This window comes from Epinephelus moara, chromosome 18, assembly GCF_006386435.1.
Source record: "Epinephelus moara isolate mb chromosome 18, YSFRI_EMoa_1.0, whole genome shotgun sequence".
NCBI classification, from domain to species: Eukaryota; Metazoa; Chordata; class Actinopteri; order Perciformes; family Serranidae; genus Epinephelus; species Epinephelus moara.
In genome coordinates this window covers 10,127,645-10,147,241 of record NC_065523.1, presented here as the reverse complement: position 1 = coordinate 10,147,241, position 19,597 = coordinate 10,127,645, and the positions used below count along the sequence as shown (strand labels likewise).

The window sequence follows — 19,597 nt, the reverse complement described above, 5'->3', positions numbered from 1 at the left end:
CGTGAGGTTTGTTTTAAATGAGAATTAGAAGACAAATCTTGATCAAATATTACTCCTAGGTTTCTTACGGTAGTGCTAGAGGCCAGTGCAATGCCATCTAGAGAAACTATGTCATCAGATAAAGAGTTTCTGAGTTGTTTGGGGCCAAGAACAATAACTTCAGTTTTGTCTGAATTTAACACCAGGAAGTTGGTGCTCATCCAGGTTTTTATGTCTTTAAGGCAGTTATGGAGTTTAGTTAATTGATTACTTTCTTCTGGCTTAATCGTCAAATACAACTGAGTATCATCCGCATAACAATGGAAATTTATAGATTGATTTCTAATGATGTTACCTAAAGGAAGCATATATAGAGTAAATAGGATTGGTCCAAGCACAGAACCTTGCGAAACTCCAAAACAAACTTTAGTACATAAGGAGAAGTTGCTTTGAGCTGCAGAAGATGACGCCACCTCAGAGCCTGAGTGGGCAAAGCTTCCCTCTGTTCCATCTCACTAGGACTCACCCTAGCTCTGGGTCTGCAGCTGCCTGTGCCCATCACAGACAAGTGATCGGACTTGACATAGCATAATGATTTTACCTTGGTGAGCAGTGTGAAAGCAAGGAGCGCTGACTCTGCAGCTACTGTTGGGGAATGAAATAGTCTCGCCACCAGACAATCAGAGATCTCCGCCTTCTGATAGTCTGGGGACACTCCTTTCTAAAGTGTGTTTAACACACCGGCGAAAACGGCCGGCAACAAAGCAATGCCTCTTGCATTTTTGAAAAGGACACGCCTTCTCGGAAATGTGTGCTCCCCCTTTTTATTTCTCGTCCGCAAGGAAACAAACACACAGAGAGCTTGAAAATGGATGCCGAGAGATTTAACTCCGTTTTATCAAACGTGTGCTCATCCGTGAAGAAAATATTTTTTCCAGCGGATGTCTTAGTTACAACATAATTGAGCTAACTGGAGTAGTTTCATGTCGTATCCGACAACGGGAGGCTTTTAACAGATGACGTCCTGATGTTAGCTTTGCTGCTGGTGTTAGCTGTCCCTGTCAGCTGCAGCCAATGATGCTTTCTAGACATCGTGATTTCCCAAAACTGAATAAATACCACACATAGCAACACAAAACTGCTTTGCTAGCTCAATCATGTTGTAACTAAGATATCTGCTGGAAAAAATATTTTTTTCACGAACCGTTTAATGAGTTATTACCTATTACAGACACCGCTAACAGCTAACGGTTAGCCCAGCTAAACGTGCACACAGAAATAGTAATTTTTGTTCAATCATTGTGTTTATAGACTTTACAAACATCGGATTAGTCTAAACGGTGATACAGTGATGTGAAAAATGTGATACATATATATATATATATATGCTCACCCTTCATCTTGTCTTTGGCTCCTGCCACCATGTAGTAGAAGATGTGAAAGGCTCTCTCAGTGTTGGCCTGGCGAATACAGCGAGACTTCTCCAGCAGATCTGATCCGGGCAGGAGAGGGTTAAGTAGATAACCATGTCTAGTTTCAGTTAATATTTCAAGTAAAACGGCACTTCATTTTAAAAAAAGGATACAGGTGTCGATATTGGCCCCAACTAAAAAACCGGTCACATCAAAGTTGAGCTTGATGAACTTGCCCTGTGGACAGAGGAGACAACAGCTACATCACACCATTAATCACTGAGAGAACTGAAAGTCAAAATGGTTGTTGAGTTTTGCCTCACAAACTGATTAAAAACGTACAAATCGTGAAGAGTTGTCATTCTTGATGGTTTTGGCGTTTCCAAAAGCCTCCAGGATGGGATTAGCCTGCAGCAGCTGCTTCTCTAGCTCCCCCTGCAGCCCAGAACAAGGTTACATATCCATACACAGCAAGGTAACTACACATATTTACTCAAGTTCTATACTGACGTACAATTTTGAGGTACTTTACTTGAGCATTTTCATTTTATGCTACTTTATACCTCTACTCGATGACACAGAGACAAGTATTGTACTTTTTACTGCACTGCATTTATTTGACAGCTTCAGTTACTTTGCAGATTATCAAAAAAGTATAAATCAGTTTCAATCATGACCCAGCAGTACATGAAGTAATTAAAATTGCCTAAATCTGCAACTGCAACATTATTGTGATGAACATGTATTTGCATCAATACTTAGAATCCAATATTATTCTGAAATGGACCATTCTGCATAATGAGTACTTTTACTTTGGTACTTAAAATATATGTTGTTGCTAATACTTTTGTACTTTTAGCTAAGATTTTAAATGCAATGCTCTTCTTGCAACAGAGTATTTAGACCGTAGCATTGCAACTTTTACTTAAGCAAAACATCTGAATACTTCCTCTTCCACTGTCTAACCATTATATCCTTGTATCTTTCATTATGTGTCTTTAACCATGAGCATACACATGACAGCCGATACCTTGAATGGAATAAAAACCAAGTTGCAAATTTACTGTTTCAAGTACAGCTTCTACTGCTTACTGTGTAAATGTGTGTGTGTGTGTGTGTGTGTGTGTGTGAGTGTGAGATTTTATACTCACGTAGGCGAGAGATCCCGGCTGCTGTTGCTGAGGGAGACAACAGGGACACAAACTGGTTAGAAACACAAACAACATTTTGTCTTCGTTTAAAAGCTGCTAGATTTAGCATTTTTCCCAAAATTGTCTCCCCACGTGACAGCTTGAAACGCAGCAAAGCAGCAGGGCCAGAGGTCAAGCATCGATAAATCTTGGCTAGACAGACCACAGAAAGTTCCTCACTGGATTATACGCGGCCATAATTTTCAATCAGTGTCATGGAGAATCCGTGGGAAAGACATGACAAGACAAGACTTATTTGACAGCACAAGTTGTACTGATGTCTCCACTGTTTTATGATTTTTTTTAGTCATCAGTCAGAGTTGTAGAAAGCTCCAGTAACAGCACAGCAGTATATAACAATAATCTGTCCTCACCTTCACCACAGCTGCAGCAACTGAATCCTGTCATGTACAGTAGAGTATGTGATTTAATATGTTGTCAAAGAACTAAATATAAGTGCACAGTAATATCTACAACGCATACACTCAGCTTTTCAGATGATAGTTAACTTTTAGTGGTTAAAGTTACTTAAAGTAGAGGAGCTTCAAGCTAAAACTGAACATCACAAAATGCAAAAATCATATTAAATTGAAGAAATTCATCATGGAACCAATGAGCGCTTCAGTTCAGATTATTTCTGGTAAAGTAACTGAGTACATTCACTCAAGTGCTGTAATTAAAATTCAAGTTACTTGTGCTTTACTTGAGTATTTCCATTTTAAGCTGCTTCTACTCAGAAAATGTTGCATATAAAATATAATCAAATAATAAATTATGATGTATTATAATAGAATGATCTACATAGTGGCCATATACATAATTTTCTTTTTAAGGAGTATTTTTATCTTGTGTTATTATTACTTGTTTACTTAAATAAAGGATTTGACTTTCTTCTTTGTGACATGTCTCACAATGAGACATGATAAGTAAGCCTACCCTTGTGGTTCCCTCATTGTATATTTTGTTCTTGAAACTCATTGTTATGTTTTATCACATCAATTGTTTCATTAAATTGTTATTTGGCTGCTATGTAGATTCATTTTTCATAATCTTAATACGATTAAGTTTCTGAAGACATTTCTACTCACAGGATTCACGTCCTTCTTGCCCTTGTGCGAGGAGGCGACGACAGCCAGGTACTGAATCACCTTCTTGGTGTTTTCTGTCTTCCCTGCTCCAGACTCACCTCTGGGTGACAGAGGTGAGGTCATGGAGAGAGGGGTGAAACATGAGAGGATGATGAAGGAGAAGGAGAGAGAGAGAAAGGGAGAGTTTATAATAGAAGGCCGATGGGAGGGCTGAGAAACAGTTGAAAATAGAGTGCTCCAGGGATGATGTTTTTCTGTAGGCTGACGCAAAAGTCGTCGTCGTCCTGGTTCCCACGTCAAAAAGCCTATGAGATTTTTCCATTGGATCTTGGATTATTGCAGAAAAAAGGTCTATGGCAAACAAACATTTATCGCAGTTACACATTTTGTCCAAGCTAAAATGAACACCATTTTAATGATTTTTGAAGTCCAAATGCAATCGCCATAAGCAAAAAGCTAATGGTAGGCTATAAATGATCTACACTACAGTGGCATGATTTAACATCCCTTCCACAACAATGTTGTATAGTGTTGTAGTCTCATTTAGCTACTTGTTAGCAACCGCTTTTTTACGACACATAAAGGCTTCAGAATTCATGTGTCTCTAAAGCTTGTGTTAACCACAGACTTTATTTCCGGCATCTAACCAAAAACCCATTCAAACGACCCACTGACTTGAGATGAAGGAACCAGGAGTGCAAAAATGTTAACTCATTTCCAGGTTTTAGGACGCTATGGAGAGAGGATGACGAATAACTAGGGCTGGGCAATATATCAATACTATATCGATACTATGGGACTAGACATTGTATTAGATTCTGGATAGCAAGTGTTGTCTTTTCCTGCTTTTAAAGGCTGCATATAGTAAAGTGAAGTCATTTTCTAAGCATACCAGACTGTTCTAGCTGTTATATTACTTGCATTTACCCACATTACTGAAGATGATTTATCAAAAATCTCTTTGTGTAAACGTATAGTGAACGCACCAAAAGGCAACCCTACAATATTGTCTCAGTATCAATATCAGGGTAGTTGGTAAAAAATATCATGTGATATTTGATTTCTTCTATCTTTCATCACTTAGCCCTGCAAATTACTACTTGGTAGTTAATGATTTTAAGTGTTAGTTGCAGCCTTACACAAATCCAAACATAAGTATATACACACAGGCACATTGTTGGTACTCGCCTCCTTACTGGGGACAAAATGCAAGTCCCCGCCATGTAAATTATAGGGTTAACACCTGGTTAAGGATGAAAGTAAGTCTCAATTCCCCTTAAGTGATGGAAACGGATCTGTGTGTGTGTGTGTGTGTGTGTGTGTTTGTGTATGTGTGTGTGCGCGTGCAGTGTGATGGAAAATGGTTAAGTATTGTATGTTTTGACTCACGTGCAGAGAATAGACTGATCCTCACGGTCTGCAGAGAGAGAGAGACAGAGAGAGGGAGGGATGTTAAAAGGGGGAAATAATGTGAAATGTTGACTGAGCTGAACTCATTAGTTGAAGCCAAGCTGAACACACCAAACATGAACTCTGAAGGCGGTGCCGCTTGACTCGGACACGAGAGCAAACAGCTCTGAAATCTTGTTCGAGGGAGATTAGCCTCCATCACTCATATCATCTAAAAATAGCAGGTGGATGCAGGGCTCCATCGCTGTAATCTTGTCTCCCCTGCTCCATGTATGGCCATTCTAGGGCTGAATGGAAAGTACTAAGTTGGTCTGAGGTCAGTGGTGGACCATCCGGAGACCAGACGGCACGCTCTGAGGCTTCAGTCAGAGCTCTTCGCTGCCACCAACTGTTATTTTGTAACTTTCATTTGGTAATTGTATGTGTGTGCGTGTGTGTGTATGTATGTGTATGTTTGTGTGTGTGTGTGTGTGTGTGTGTGTGTGTGTGTGTGTGTGTGTGTAGAATATAAAAGTATTATTGAGAAAACAAATGTAAAACTCCTGTATTTTAACACATTGGGCTTTGAAACATTTTGAGGCTTATAGTGCTATAAATCAGCATCTTTAAACGTGGCCTTTTCCCCTCTAAACAGTGTACACACACATATATATATATATATATATATACATATATATATGTATAGACAGACAGACAGACAGACAACACTGGCAAAGTACTGAAAATGACTTCTGTGTTACAGCTACAATAGGTGTCTACTGAACACATTTTGCCTTGATGACACACACACAGACACACACACACACACACACACACACACACACACACACACACACACACACACAGACTCACAAAGTGAAAGCATTACCAGCTATGTTGTTGCGGCTAATTAAGCAATTAACAGTCATACTGCAATCATACTCTGTGGCATAAAATGCTGAGTAGGCCCAGCTGATTATGATTTTGCATCAAGATGGCAAGAGGAAAAGATCTAAGTATTGTTTTGTAGGGGCAAGGATAGCAGCAGCTTCAGTCACAAAGACTGCTTATCTGGCTCGTGTTTAAATAGGAAGATTAAGATGCAGATGGAATAACAGAATGAATACTTGACCCCTACAGTGAGCGGATTGCTCTGTTATGCTGTGGGGGTGCATTTTGCTGGCATGCCTTTGGTCCACTTATCAGCTGAAATTTCCCTCAGAGGGAAGGGTCACTGCAAATCAACACAAAGTTGTTCTGAGTGATCACCTTTATCCTATGATGAAATGTTTCTGTCCTAATGGGAGTGGTCTCTTCAAGGATGACAATGCCCACATCCATAGGGTACAAGGGGTCACTGGTAGTTTGACAAGTATGAAAATGATTTGAACCATATGCTATGGCTTTCACAGCCACCAGATCTAAACCCAATTGAACATCTATGGGAGATTTTTGACCAACTTGTTGGACAGTGCTCGAATGTAGCTGTGGCTCAGGCGGTAGAGCACGTTGTCCACTAACTTGATCCCTGGCTTCTCCTGTCCACATGTTGAAGCATTCTTTGGCAAGATACTGAAACCCCAAAGAGTGCGTGTAAATGTTTAAAACTGAGTCGCAGGTGATGCCTTGTGTGGCAGCCTCGCCAGTGTATGAATGGATGAATGTGACATGTAATTTAAAAGTGCAATTCACCACAAACACCAAAACACCTAGCAGAGTTAAGAGACTTGTAGAATCAATGCCAAGATGCACTGAAGCTGTTCTGGTGGCGGATGGTCCAACAATTTATTAAGACACTTTTTGTTGGTCTTTATTTTCTCACCCGTCTATACACATACCGCTACAGGATCGTACAAAACGCATTCTTTTTCAGGTTGTCAGAAACACATGCACACACACACTTACCTTGCATCATGTTCCTGTAGGCGTTGTCTGTGATGGAGTAGATGTGAGGCGGCACCTCATGACGTTTCTTGCCCTTATACATCTCAATGATCTTCTCAGAATAGATGGGCAGCATCTTGTAGGGGTTCACCACCACACAGAACAGACCCGAGTATGTCTTAAGGGGGAGGGAGAGGAAATCACCACATCAGAGCAGCTTGGGAATTTTACAGTGATCTTTATATCTGACTTGCTAATGTTGTTAAATACACCCTGCTCAACAGATTCCCTGATTTCTCCTGGAGAAATATAGTCTATAGCCGTGTCTCTAGATTCATTTAAGCGAGCAAACCACAGTGGCAGAGCTGGGTCCAACCTGTGTAACAGCAGCAACAGAAAGTTTGCTGATCTAGGGAGTTGGGTGGTCCAGGATTAGGCAGCCAGTGTAAGACCCAGCACCAGGGGTCTGATCTCAGACCCTTGGTGCTCTCTTGCTAATTCTTGTGCTGTTGCTTTGGTGTAAATCTGTGAGATATTCATGCACAAATGGAAAGAAAAAGAGCTGTGATATCAGCGTGGCATTGATGAAAATAAACCAGTGGGGAAATATGAAATGAAATTCATAGTCTTCTGAAAAACATCCTTTACAAAATACATCTATTTATTCATCGATATATTGATATATTTATTGCCCATTTATTTAATTCAGGATTTTTTTTTTCATAGGGATATTAGTGTTTACAGAGATTTTTTCTGCCCTAATGGGTAAATAAATAAGTAAGCCTACATTCATATACAGGTAGCAACTTTACAGGGACAGCATCACAAAGAGCTTCACAACTCATAAGCAAATGAAGACAGAAAATAACACTAAATGCCACAGAGAGGCTGATTGTACATAAAGGTGGAGTGTGGTTTCTGAACATGAGGGACACACCAGCAAAAGCTCAGAAAGTTGGTTTAGGGTTTTACGAAGGAACAGTTAGTCAGTTTGGGCAGTCAGTGGTGGAAGAAGTACTCATATCTTTTACTTTGGTCAAACTAACAATATCACTCTGTAAAAATACTCTGCTATGAGTAAAAGTCCACTCAAAATGTCACTTGAAGTAAAATAACAAAAATATTTACAGCATTTTAATGCAGTAGTAGTAGTGGAGTTGGAGCACATTTTAAATAGTTGCTAGACAGTTTAATCTATAGGATAGCATCATGTTTTATAAACTGATCATGTTTTGTTTGTAAAATCTTACTCTGTAAAGTAACTCCAGCTGTCAGATGATAGTGGTGGATTAATAAATACAATAAAGTAGTGCAAAATTAAAATACTCAAACTAAGCACCTTAAAACAGTACTTGGGTAAATATTCTGAGTTAGTTTCCCTCACTGAGGGCAGTAACTGACAAAAATTAATCTAGACTTCAAGACATCCTTTCAGACATTTCAGATAAAGTGTTATGTAAATTTTCAGATGTCCTTATGGCTCAGAGATGCAGACATTCATGTTTTCTGTGAAACACTTTTACAGTAAGTTTAAATGAGCTCATCCAGGGTTCACAGTGAAGCTGAAACATTTTATTAATTCATTTTGACAAAGGGGTTTTTTGATTAAGAATTTAGGTCAAACATTACTAATTCCATCATCCTAATTGTGTGTTTATTTGTATTACATGGGACTTTGGAAAACAAGCAATTTTAAAATGCCACCTTAGGCTTTGTTGATTGATTTCCACTATTTTATGACATTCTCTAGACTAAAACAATTAAAAGACCAATAGAGAAAATAATTAGCGTATTAACTGATAATAGCAATGTAAGAAAAAAATCATATATTTAAAACTTGAAGCCATGCGTATATACACATATTAGACAATGCACCACAGTAGCATACTGCACAGCCTCTCAAACTATAATATTGTACAAAAATCATCACATTATTGGTTGAAATTTAAATTGCAAAAAACATACAGCTTCTGTAGAAGTTAAATTTAGGTTGCTATGATGAATCGTTTATCCACTTTACACTGTGGGACTCTGTATCATCTTCCTGAGGGTCATAGATCATATTCAGAGTTCAGCGTATGAGCATTTTTTTGGCTGCTCAGATACTGTCTGCTCATATATGGACTGGAGGGACTGGAGCTCTGAACTTCCAGTGATCTTCATGGCAGTCTGTATTAGATGCATCAGCATGGATTTTAATTTTACATCCCGTACCTTATTAGACTTTGTAAGACCGACTGAAAAAATAAAAACATAAGCTGTTGATCCTCCCAGTACATCCTGAGTCTATGTAGTGAGCGAGTGTCTGCGCACAGTCCCTAAACAAGGACTTCTACACCTGAACGTGGAGTTAGTGTGAACCTCAATGGGCTTTATAGGAGAGTAAACAGTGGTCTGTGGTCACCTGCTCACCTTGGCTCAAGTAGTTTCTTTCTGTCTGAGGGGAGAACACAAAGTCGTCTTCTAACGTTAAATTTCTGAGAGCAGCACAGTATTTGATTGCCAAGTTCATGTTTGGATAATAAAAGGGTAAACACTTATTTATTTATAAAATTTAGTAGGTTTATGGTTGTCTTTTTCAATAAGTATGCATTTTAAATTTCTTGACGGCTTTAGGTTAGTTCTTCTTCTTCCTCTTAAACAATTCACTTTAAACACACAATAATTCAGAGAAAAAACCTGAGACAAATATTTGTTGTCAGGTGATGCAATGTTCTGAAAAACTGCACAAATGTGAGCTGCATCTTCTCCAGTTTTCTGGAGAACAATGACATAACATCTACAGGGTATCTGACATTGTAGAAGCAACTGGATGATACTTTGATTATACTCCTTGTAGAATTAGATTACTTTTAGGTGTAATTTAGGCCATGTAGCTTTAATTTTCTGTTGTGGTCATTTATCATTATTATTGTTATTACTGTACTTATATTATTTTTCTTTCCCTGACGAGTGATTTTATTGGCATGTTGCAATGCCATGTTTTATATTGTGCTTGTGTCTTCATAACTCTATTTATTTCTGAAAATGACAATAAATATGCGTGTGTGTGCGTGTGTGTTCGTGTGTGTTGCTCACATAGATCAGACTGGAGAAGTATCTCTCCCGCAGGTTTTGGAGGACGGAGGCTTCGTTGAGGAAGGTTAGGGCGGCCATGTCCTCCACCTTGCTGAACTTGGGTGGGTTCATCTTCTGGATGTCGTCTTTGTTCACTGTCACCTTCTGACCGTTGGAAAGCTGCACCACCACCTGCAGCCAGAAGCACAGTGTGTGGTCTGTCAAGACCAGAATTTTTCCATAATATAGCTTACAAACTCAAATGTATCGATGTCAAGCAGCTCTGTGCAGTCTCTTTATGTTGGCATTAAGTGACGAGAGTTTTGTATAAAGTACACTTTTACTGTTGTTGAATATATAGACCAATAAAGTGTTAAGAAATGTGACTACGGCAGCATACTGAGACAGCAGAGAATCTGTTGTGACATCATCAGTGCATACATTACCTCATCACCCTTCTCCTCCTTTAAGCTGGCTGCCTCGAACCCCTCCCTCTCTGATGGTATCCACACCATCTTCTTGGCCGCCCAATCGGCTTGTGCAATCCCACTGTTTCGAAAGTCATTATCAGAGAAGAGGAACTTGCTGTCGTCGGTCGCCGCGTCAGCCATGTTGGAAGTATCACTATTTGTGGTTGAATTGATCTGAGGTGTGCAGGCGGTGGCAGCGACAGAATCAGAGTCGATTGCTGGTGATTCAGAGGTGGTCGAGCTGACGTCTGGATCGTCACTGACGACTGGGTCAGCCTCTGGTGGGTAGATGGGAGTCGGATTGTCTTCTGACCTCAGTGTAACCTCTGGCCTGCTAACATAGAAGACGGCAGAAATCAAACAGTGAAAATGTGAAGTAAAACACACTGGGTTCATTTGTTAAAACACAGTCCTCCATCAATAAGGCTGCAACAACAGGGGCAGCAGGAGCGTCAACAAGACTCCAGCATTGCATTGCTCTCAGCCAAGAAATAGTCGACATAACCCCCCTGCCCCCATAAAACCACAAATTGCAGTAGTTGACTTTTACACTATGGTTTTGTAAAATTAAAACAAATATGGATAAAGCATGTTAATTAGTGATCTTAAGAGATGCTGGTAAGCAAAATGGACAGAGCCAGGCTAGCTGTTCCCCCCCGTTTCCAGTCTTTATGCTAAGCTAAGCTAATTGGCTGTTGGCTACAGCTTTAGCCTGTATCTAATGAACAAGACACAAGAGTTGTATCAATTTCAACTCCAAGCGAAAAAGCATATAATAACTATACAAATAATTCCCCAACATGCCAAACTATTATTTAAAGTCATTCTTGAGTCACTGCCTCATTCATTTACATTTTTATACTTGTGAAAATGTCAGAAAACAGTGTAACATGCCTGCTGTAATTTCCCCAACCCCAAGGTCATGTCTACAAATAGTATGTTTTAACTGACTAACAGTCCAAATATCCAAAGCTATTCAGGTTATTGTCATGAATGACAAAGAAAAGCATCACATTGTCTTACAAAACATGAAACCAGCAACCTTTTTATACTTAAATAATCACAAAAATGATTATTCAGTTATCTAAACACTTGCCAGTTGCCATTTTTTGTTGACCAAGTAATCGACCACTTGATCCAGCTCTAGTTGACAACTATAGATTCTGGTCTTAATCATATCTACCCACCATTTTTTCAGATGGACGTCACTTAAGTAAAATTTTATCAAACAAGAGTCCTAATGTGATGACCTAATGTGTATCAATTTAGGGTTCCTTGGCACAAAGTGAGTTTAGTACTGGGAGGTTTTCGGATCAATCGCTGCACCTGGGTTGGGAAAGTGAAAAAGCAGTGCATGCCAGTTCTTCATTATCATCTCTTAGGTGCCCTTGAGCAAGGCCCTTAACCCCAGCTGCTCCAGGAGCTGCTCGGTGGGTGTCCAGCAGATCAGACTGTGGCTGTACTGGGAAGCTTTCAGGTGTGTGTGTGCGTGTGTGTGTGTGTGTGTGTGTGTGTGTGTGTGTGTAACTATGTGAGTGTGATGCAAAATAGAAGCTTCCTCTCAGTAAAACCTGCCTGAATAAATGAAGGTTAAAAATGTCTACTGTAATTCTGCTGTTTTCTTTAAGTCATTTTATACTTTCTTCTATAAATTGTCTTATTTTGTTCTGCTTGTTTTATATGTTTATGCCTTTGTACACTTATTGTAAAACACTTTGAATTGCCTTGTGTTTGAAATGTTATACACAAATAAACATGCCTTGCCCAAAGTTATTAACTCATAAACAAAGTCAACCAAGAAAAGTCTTGAGGACCTAAAGTGCCAAAGAAACAGACTGTAAAAAGTAACATTTAGTAATAAAATTGACCTTTGGTTTCATAATTTAAGTATTTTTTGGAATATTTAATATTTATGCCTAACTAAGCAACAATCGAAGAGAAAATTTGAAGGAAAAAATGTCTTAAGTTATTATCTATGAAGAATTTAACACTCAAAAATGAAAACACACAGTAAGCAAATAACCCCAAACTCCTGTCATCATATTGTAATTCAACATCCACGTAATTTTGTGCAAAGAGCAAAATAAGTATAGCATCAAGCAGAGGAAAAATCATCAGTCATAATCTCTTCAGTAGCTGTGCAGATATTTAAACAACCACACAGCTGGAATCATCACACAGAAACGAGCATCAACAAAACACATCAGCTCATATTTTCTATGACTCAAATTGCTGCCTTTGCATCCGACTGACACTCATTTCCATTTGGTTTTAGTGACACGTTACTGCAGATAACATCCTCGGTACATTTCCCTAGGTTTGCAATGAGCTACAGTACTTACTCACTTATCCTTGTCAGTGCCTCTTCATGTGGGTCACAAGGCTGCTTTGACCTCCCATTGAACAGCAGGCAATAAAACATGAAAAGCAGCACACAGATAACCCCTATAATCAAACAACTGAGCTGCCATGCTGGAATGCCCATGTTTGGCTAACCCCTTTGCTCCTGGTAGCTTTGGTAGCCCAAAGAGGGATGCTAAGGACTTAGCAGGCATACTACCTTATAAGGTGCAGCTCATGTGTCCAGCCAAGCTTACCGTTTACACCAAAATGGTGACATGTCATAGGTGCATCCATGTGTGGCTGCTGGCACACACGCAAAACAGAGCAGGTATGTGGGCAGGAATCAATATCCAGCATCTCCAATGAAGAGTTTTGTCATATTGACTAAGAAAATGAATGCTTTCAGTGAGTGTCAACAAACCACAATAATGATTACAATACCATCCTGGATCTTTTTTTAATCTTTAAAAAAGACCTTGAAGAGATTCAGGATAATGCAGCTGTCTGTTGGTTTTGAATTACACTTAATTCAGTGTATCTGTTTATCATCTCTATTAGCTCTTCAACAACAAATATTAACACATATTGCACTTAGAGTGACAGAAATATGACCTCTGAATCTCCTTAGTTTTTCTTTAATTTTCACCTATAAGAAAATATTAATAGCATTTGTAATTCCTTGCATTGAAGTAGCACCAGCCTCTACCTGTTTCCAGTAATAAAGCTGTTCATAGAAAATGATATAGTATATATATATATATATATATATATATACATAAAACTGTCTTTATACTCACTGTGCAGTGCTTCAGCCCTCAGTGCAGATGGAGGCTCAACTCCAGGGAAATGAGAATATCATGTCAGGTGAACTAACTGATGATGATGATGATGTCGGTCTTCCTCCTTCCACGCTATTTAAACCAGCCCGCGACACCTGGGGGTGGAGCAGCGCCCGCGACCCGCCTCGTTCCCAAAGTTGGCAGCAGCCACGAGCGACGTCCATCCAGCCAATCACAGCAAGAGAACAGGTTTCATTATTCTGCCTTCAAATTAAAAGCTTTGAACTGTACACATTTGTAGAGGTGTTAACTGTTATGAATTGTTGGCATGATTATATTTGGCTGCTAAATTTACTCAAGTGTGTACTTACCTACAACTTTACACTACAAACTCACGTAAAACTTGTACTTAAGTAACTTCATTTTCTGTTACTTTATACTTTTACTACAGCAGACTATTTATTTGACAGCTCTAGGCTAGTTACTTGTTAATTGCTTTCTAGATTAAGTTTTGGTTATACATGCAAATCATTAGTTTTTATATGCTACATTTCAATAAACTGTGTAAATACATTGCCTGCACAAAAATTCATCATTAAAAGTAACTCCACACCAACAACCTACAACAAATCCGTCTCACACATGAATGCATCTGTAGGAGAATAATATATGGTGACACTACCGCAACAGAAGCCATTCAGTTATATAAGGAGTACTTTTACTTTTGTTAGTTCTACTTTGAGGGAGGGGAGAGGAGGTGTTGCAGGAAATGTGTCATCCAGTAGATAGATGCTGTGTTCCATTCACCTTGGAAGTCAGAGGTCAGAGCTGGGAATGACATCACACTCAAGCTGATCACGTTTCTACAACAAATCAGAAAGCCAATATGTTGTGAGCAATACCAGTTCTAGCCAGGATAACCAACATTAGCAATACTAGTTGATAACAATGCATTACGCTGTATTTTGCACAAAGACTGTAACAACATGTCCACAGATAGAAGATGGACAGGACTGTGTGTATGACTGCTTAAGTGAGACTCAAACAAGACAGAAGTGCTAATAGACATTATAATACTAAAATTTTCACTACTGTTGATGCGCAGAGCAGCCTTATTGAATTTTGAGGTTGAGGTTGGTGAGGTTCTTATGACTTTCCAAGTTGTAAATCTGACTTTGGGGGGGCGTTCCAGTGATATCTCCAATGTGGAACTCAGAAATTCCAATCTTCAAGTACAAATGGGACATACCATTAAACTGACCTCACGGATGTACAAAGACAGCTAGGCAGTGCTGATAAAAGTGATATGAACCAATATTCTGTAACTGTATTGCCTATTTCTCTCTTAAAATGCCTTTAGAAACACATTTTAGTGCACTGTTTGGTTGTAAAAGGAGAATTTGTAAACAGGAAGCGGGCACTATACTATTTCCTGTCATATTAAAAGGAAGGCTGAAAAAACTGGTATTAAATGGTAAAACTAAGCAGTTCTGATCAAATATGAACCGAAATTCTGTTAATATGTTGCACATGTCTTGCCTAAATGTGTTCAGAAGCATATTTTAGCTCACCGGTTAACTGTAATTCAAGATGGTTTGTTACCACCATACATGCCACCTGGCCAAGGTTGCATTACCTAACCCACTAGATGGAGCGTTTAATAGTCCGTTGAGGCACAGTGCATTTTGGTAGTTTTTTTTTTTTTTAAATGTCCTGAGCAAAAGTAAATAACACAGTGCTTTTCATATGTTTTCTCTGGTCATCTGAAAGTACTTACATCTATCTACCACATAGACTGATCTTTCCAACAGTGTTATACTACCAATAATCTACTTTTATTCTGAAAATTATAGCGTTTTGGATTGTTCATACTGGCTTGCCGTAGTACTTTCGTTTCCATGGTGACCATACCAAACAACAACGCACTTCACATGCTAATTGAACCTCGTCTTAACTCCCTCTATAATTACTATTTTTTCTTGTTAACAGTTTTCTAAAAGCAAAATGTCCGCCCAGGCTGAGCCTCAGGAGCAGGAGGAGTTTGATAAATTCTTCACCGTGTTTGACGGCTCCTCTCCGGAGGATGTGTCCCACGCCCGGCAGCTGTGGAGCTCGCTGTCCCTCCTGCCGCCACTGGAGTCCCGGCTGGTGTCCGCAGACATCCATCAGAGACTGCCGGTGTCCCGGCCGCAGCGGAGCAGCAGCAGCACCGGTCCCAGACAGTCCGCCCCGGAGCCGCCGAGTATCCCTGCTCTCCGGCAGAGACAGGAGGAGAGACAGCGGTATGTAGCCATGGCCGACCAGAGGAGGGAGATCCTGGCTCTGCTGAGGAGGCAGAGGGAGCAGAGGATCCAGAAGGAGCTGCTCTCTGTGGCCTTTAAACCGAAGGTGAAGCTCGGTAGAGAAAAAATGGTGAAGCTGCACAAACCTTCAGACTCTGAGATGGACGAGGAGCTGGTGAAGCAGCTGCAATGAAAGGACTGAGATTAAGTGACAGTGTTTATCTAAAAAGGAGTTGTACCTTGTTGTTGTACCTCAAAGTTCCTCCTGCATATTTTATCTGTTATGTGGATTGGAAATGATCAAGTAAATACTGTGGCACTATTTATTTTGTTGAGTGACACTGTTAATAACAGGCTGATGTTCAGCAGGTGTAATGTTTTCCATGCCAACATGCTTTGATTATCATTTGCTAATTAGCTCTGAACACAAACTTGAGGCTGATGGGAATTGGACAAATTAGAATTTTCCATCTGATTGTGGCACCAGATGAAAAATCAGAGGATCACCAAAGTCATTAATGCTGTTAAAGGCTCTGCATACCCACACAGGTGTTTTCAGATACACCAGCTGATTGAACCTGTCATAGTGTGTACGTTGCCTGGAGCTATGTAATGCTGGGAAGTGGCTTTTTCACAGCAGACATTTGGGCTTGTCACAGCAGGAAAAGCACAGGTGTAACTGATAACATTACACGCAACTGCATAGGTGAGCTGATGACTGTGGCGACTCACTGATAGAACACATAATGGACACTTGTTAGAACGGAGCCATTGATAATGAAATTAAACAACAATAACAATGTGTTTCCACCTGTTTTAAAATGTCTGCCATTCCTAATTGTAGAATCAAGTTTATTGCCAATTAGGTTTTTACATAGGCTACAAGGAAGGGAGGGAACATGAAAGCACCTGCGTGGATTCTGTTAAAGTGTTTTAAAACATATCCTAAACCAATATTTTTGTCCTCGCTGCTGGTGTCTGCTGGTTCGTTTTCTGGTTCCAGCTTGTTGATTGAGAATTTGCTGCTTTCTTTTGTCTTATAATAGCACACTACTTATGGTTATGGACTGTTGGTAAGACAAATCAAGACATCAGACGTCACCTTGGGCTCTTTGAAATTTTAATCTTTACTTTTTTAGAAAAAACAATGAACTGCAAAAAAAAGAGTAAGAAATACTTTATAAGATCATATGCACTCCTTTATTATATTTCTCATATTTAGACTATAATTTAATTAAAGGAGCACTGTGTGAGGTTTAGGGGGATTTAGTGGCGGCTAGTGGTGAGGATTGCAAATTGCAATCAGCTGAAACTTCTCCAGGTGAGAATTCCTTCAGTAGTTACTGTTCAGGAGGTTTTTACAGGGAGCCGAATTATCTGCAGAGGTCTCTTCCTCTCTTAAATAAATGGACCTGTTGATTTAAACTGCTAAAAACACTGAATGAAGCATTTTCATATTACAAATGAGTCTTTTTCCAATGCTGTTTGGCCTGCTAGAGATGGGCCGATAGTCCAGCACCTGCTAATGCACCTTTTTGATAACTTAAGATCCAGGCATCCAGAGGCTGGATCCGGAGGCTGCTAACTTTATGGCTGACACAAAAATGTGAATGGCTCTATATCTGGAGCCAGTGTTTGGTTTGTCCGTTCTAGACTACAGTGGAAACATGGCGGTGCAACATGGCCATCTCCATGGACCTGCGCCCTATGTAGATATAAACAGCTCATTCTAAGCTGATTCTAAGGTAACAAAAGCAGAGGTGATTCTATACTTAAGAAAACATACGTATTATATTATATTCCATCTCTGCCAGTATATCCCCTTAAATCCAACACACTGAACCTTTAACTCTCAGAATGTTATTATATACTGTCTTTTAATTAAATGATGGGTTTTGACTGCAAATCACATTTTTTAGATTTAAATCAAGTATTTCAACCTGCCTTTTTTAGCATGAAGGTGCAATGGTATTCCAAGATTGAATTATCTGATTGTATTTTATGTCTTAAACTCTTACTGGTGTCAGCCGGAGCCAGTACACAGCAGTTTTCCTCAAACAGCATTACGTAACGTGAAGTGAAGCCTGTGTGGATATTCAAATTCCAAATATCCAGTGGAGAAGGCCCAACCAAAATAGGATAAGAAGAGGCCTGCTGACTGTTGACTTTAGCTAATTTGGTTAAAGTTTTCAAAGCACAAAGAGCACACAGAGGCTCGCCATCTATAAACGCTCTTTAACCTCTCAAACCTCGAGTATCAGCGTAATTCACCCTTAAGTAGCTTTAGCGTGATCCTCCATTTTAAATCCATCATCCATCCATCTTAAGTATCAACAGTGCTCTTCTGTGCTGGCTGTTATAAATTTATAGTTACCTCACAGATGAAGAAGAACATGTGTTTAACTCATGTACAATGAAATTGTGGCAGAACATTATATTTATATTCAGTTAAAATCTGATAGAAATACGCAAAGGCATAGGTTTTGTCCTTCAAGGAGGACATACGAAACAAGGGGTCCTTTGTCAGAACATTTTGAACACCAAACACTTAATTTTCTGCACTGTGGGTAACTTTTATGCACCAAATTGTACTTTTTCTGCATCTAATTATGGTGTAAATGACAAATTTTGTCAAAATAAAAGTCCTCTACTACTTTCATGTGTTTATTGTGGATGTGTCCCCTACATCCCCTCCGAAATCTGAAATATGACAGTTTGGAACATAATGACAACACAAACAAGTAGAAAAAGTGCATCATAGTTCATGAGAAACTTTCTGCAGTCACCTGTAATGCAAAGTTTGTAATATGCATAGAAATATAAACTGATCACTGTAAATTGATATCAGTTATAGTCATTCAAAAGTCTGGTGATATTCAAAAGATGTAGATATGCTTAAGACTAAACCCAGCAGTAAATGTAACTACTAACAAACGCTGTGTGTGTATCAAAGCCTTATATATTCCTCTGTGCCATGGAGCGCTACTGTTGTCCAAAACATTAGGAGTCTGCAGCCATGGTAGCGGCTCTTTAAGGCTGTACTGAGGCACAGTATAATCTCCATAAACAGATATCTACATATATAGGCCTGTGCAGAATCTGTAGGCAGATGGACACACATTTGAAATTGGAAGCGTTCCTGTTTCAGTTTGTGGTCCAAGTAATCAGCCTTTTAAGTGGTTTCATAGTAGTTGAGGAGGTGGATGTACTGCGAGGTAAATGGGTAGGTTACAGAGGAGGAAGTGGATATACTGTCCTATATATTCCAATGACTTTTTGGCTAATAGGCGGGTATACTGTAAACAGCCAGAAGGAAGAGATGGATATACCCCATATACCTGTGTATACGCTCCACTACACCACTGGGCCTATTGACCAATCATGTTTGAGCACATTGGTTAAGATGCAGTCTCAGAACCCATCAGTTATCACCTGAAGACATTTTAGCTTTATAGCTTCTTTTTTTAAAAAAAAAATCTTCTGCATCCATATCCAGATATCTGTGAAAAACTATGGTTGAAAGAGATCAGCTGAAATGGCCCACAGGATATTTAATGTTGGCACAACACTGCAAATTGACATTTCCTTCAGCAACTTGCACACATGGTAAGGTTTAGGCAACAAAAACATGTGGTTGGGTTTGGCCTTATAATCTTACCGGACGCGAACACCGCTCTCTCAGGTGAAAGTCAGTGTTTGTTGGACCCATGTACCACAACTCCCG

General features: G+C 39.5%; 2 protein-coding genes across 2 annotated transcripts in view; one reads left to right on the top strand and one right to left on the bottom strand.

Moving 5' to 3' along the window:
• LOC126405536 (myosin-11-like) overlaps positions 1 to 10,610 on the bottom strand; it is a 30,803-nt gene extending 20,193 nt beyond the window's left edge. Inside the window, exons 1-9 of the mRNA XM_050069302.1 lie at positions 10,446 to 10,610; positions 10,021 to 10,191; positions 6,964 to 7,120; positions 5,059 to 5,086; positions 3,670 to 3,769; positions 2,543 to 2,569; positions 1,734 to 1,826; positions 1,565 to 1,628; positions 1,373 to 1,471 (exon numbers count right to left, since the gene is read on the bottom strand). Of these exons, the coding sequence (XP_049925259.1) occupies positions 1,373 to 1,471; positions 1,565 to 1,628; positions 1,734 to 1,826; positions 2,543 to 2,569; positions 3,670 to 3,769; positions 5,059 to 5,086; positions 6,964 to 7,120; positions 10,021 to 10,191; positions 10,446 to 10,610 (904 nt within the window). The remainder of the gene's footprint in view (positions 1 to 1,372; positions 1,472 to 1,564; positions 1,629 to 1,733; positions 1,827 to 2,542; positions 2,570 to 3,669; positions 3,770 to 5,058; positions 5,087 to 6,963; positions 7,121 to 10,020; positions 10,192 to 10,445) is intronic.
• Positions 10,611 to 15,509: 4,899 nt separating this feature from the next.
• On the top strand, positions 15,510 to 18,464 carry hoatz (HOATZ cilia and flagella associated protein). The gene has a single exon (XM_050069398.1). The coding sequence runs from the start codon at positions 15,596 to 15,598 to the stop codon at positions 16,064 to 16,066; it is 471 nt and encodes a 156-aa protein (XP_049925355.1). The 5' UTR covers positions 15,510 to 15,595; the 3' UTR covers positions 16,067 to 18,464.
• The last annotated feature ends 1,133 nt before the right edge of the window (positions 18,465 to 19,597 follow it).

Bases quoted from the DNA above. Each gene is read 5' to 3' on its own strand.
- hoatz (XM_050069398.1), top strand. From the start codon at position 15,596: ATGTCCGCCCAGGCTGAGCCTCAGGAGCAGGAGGAGTTTGATAAATTC.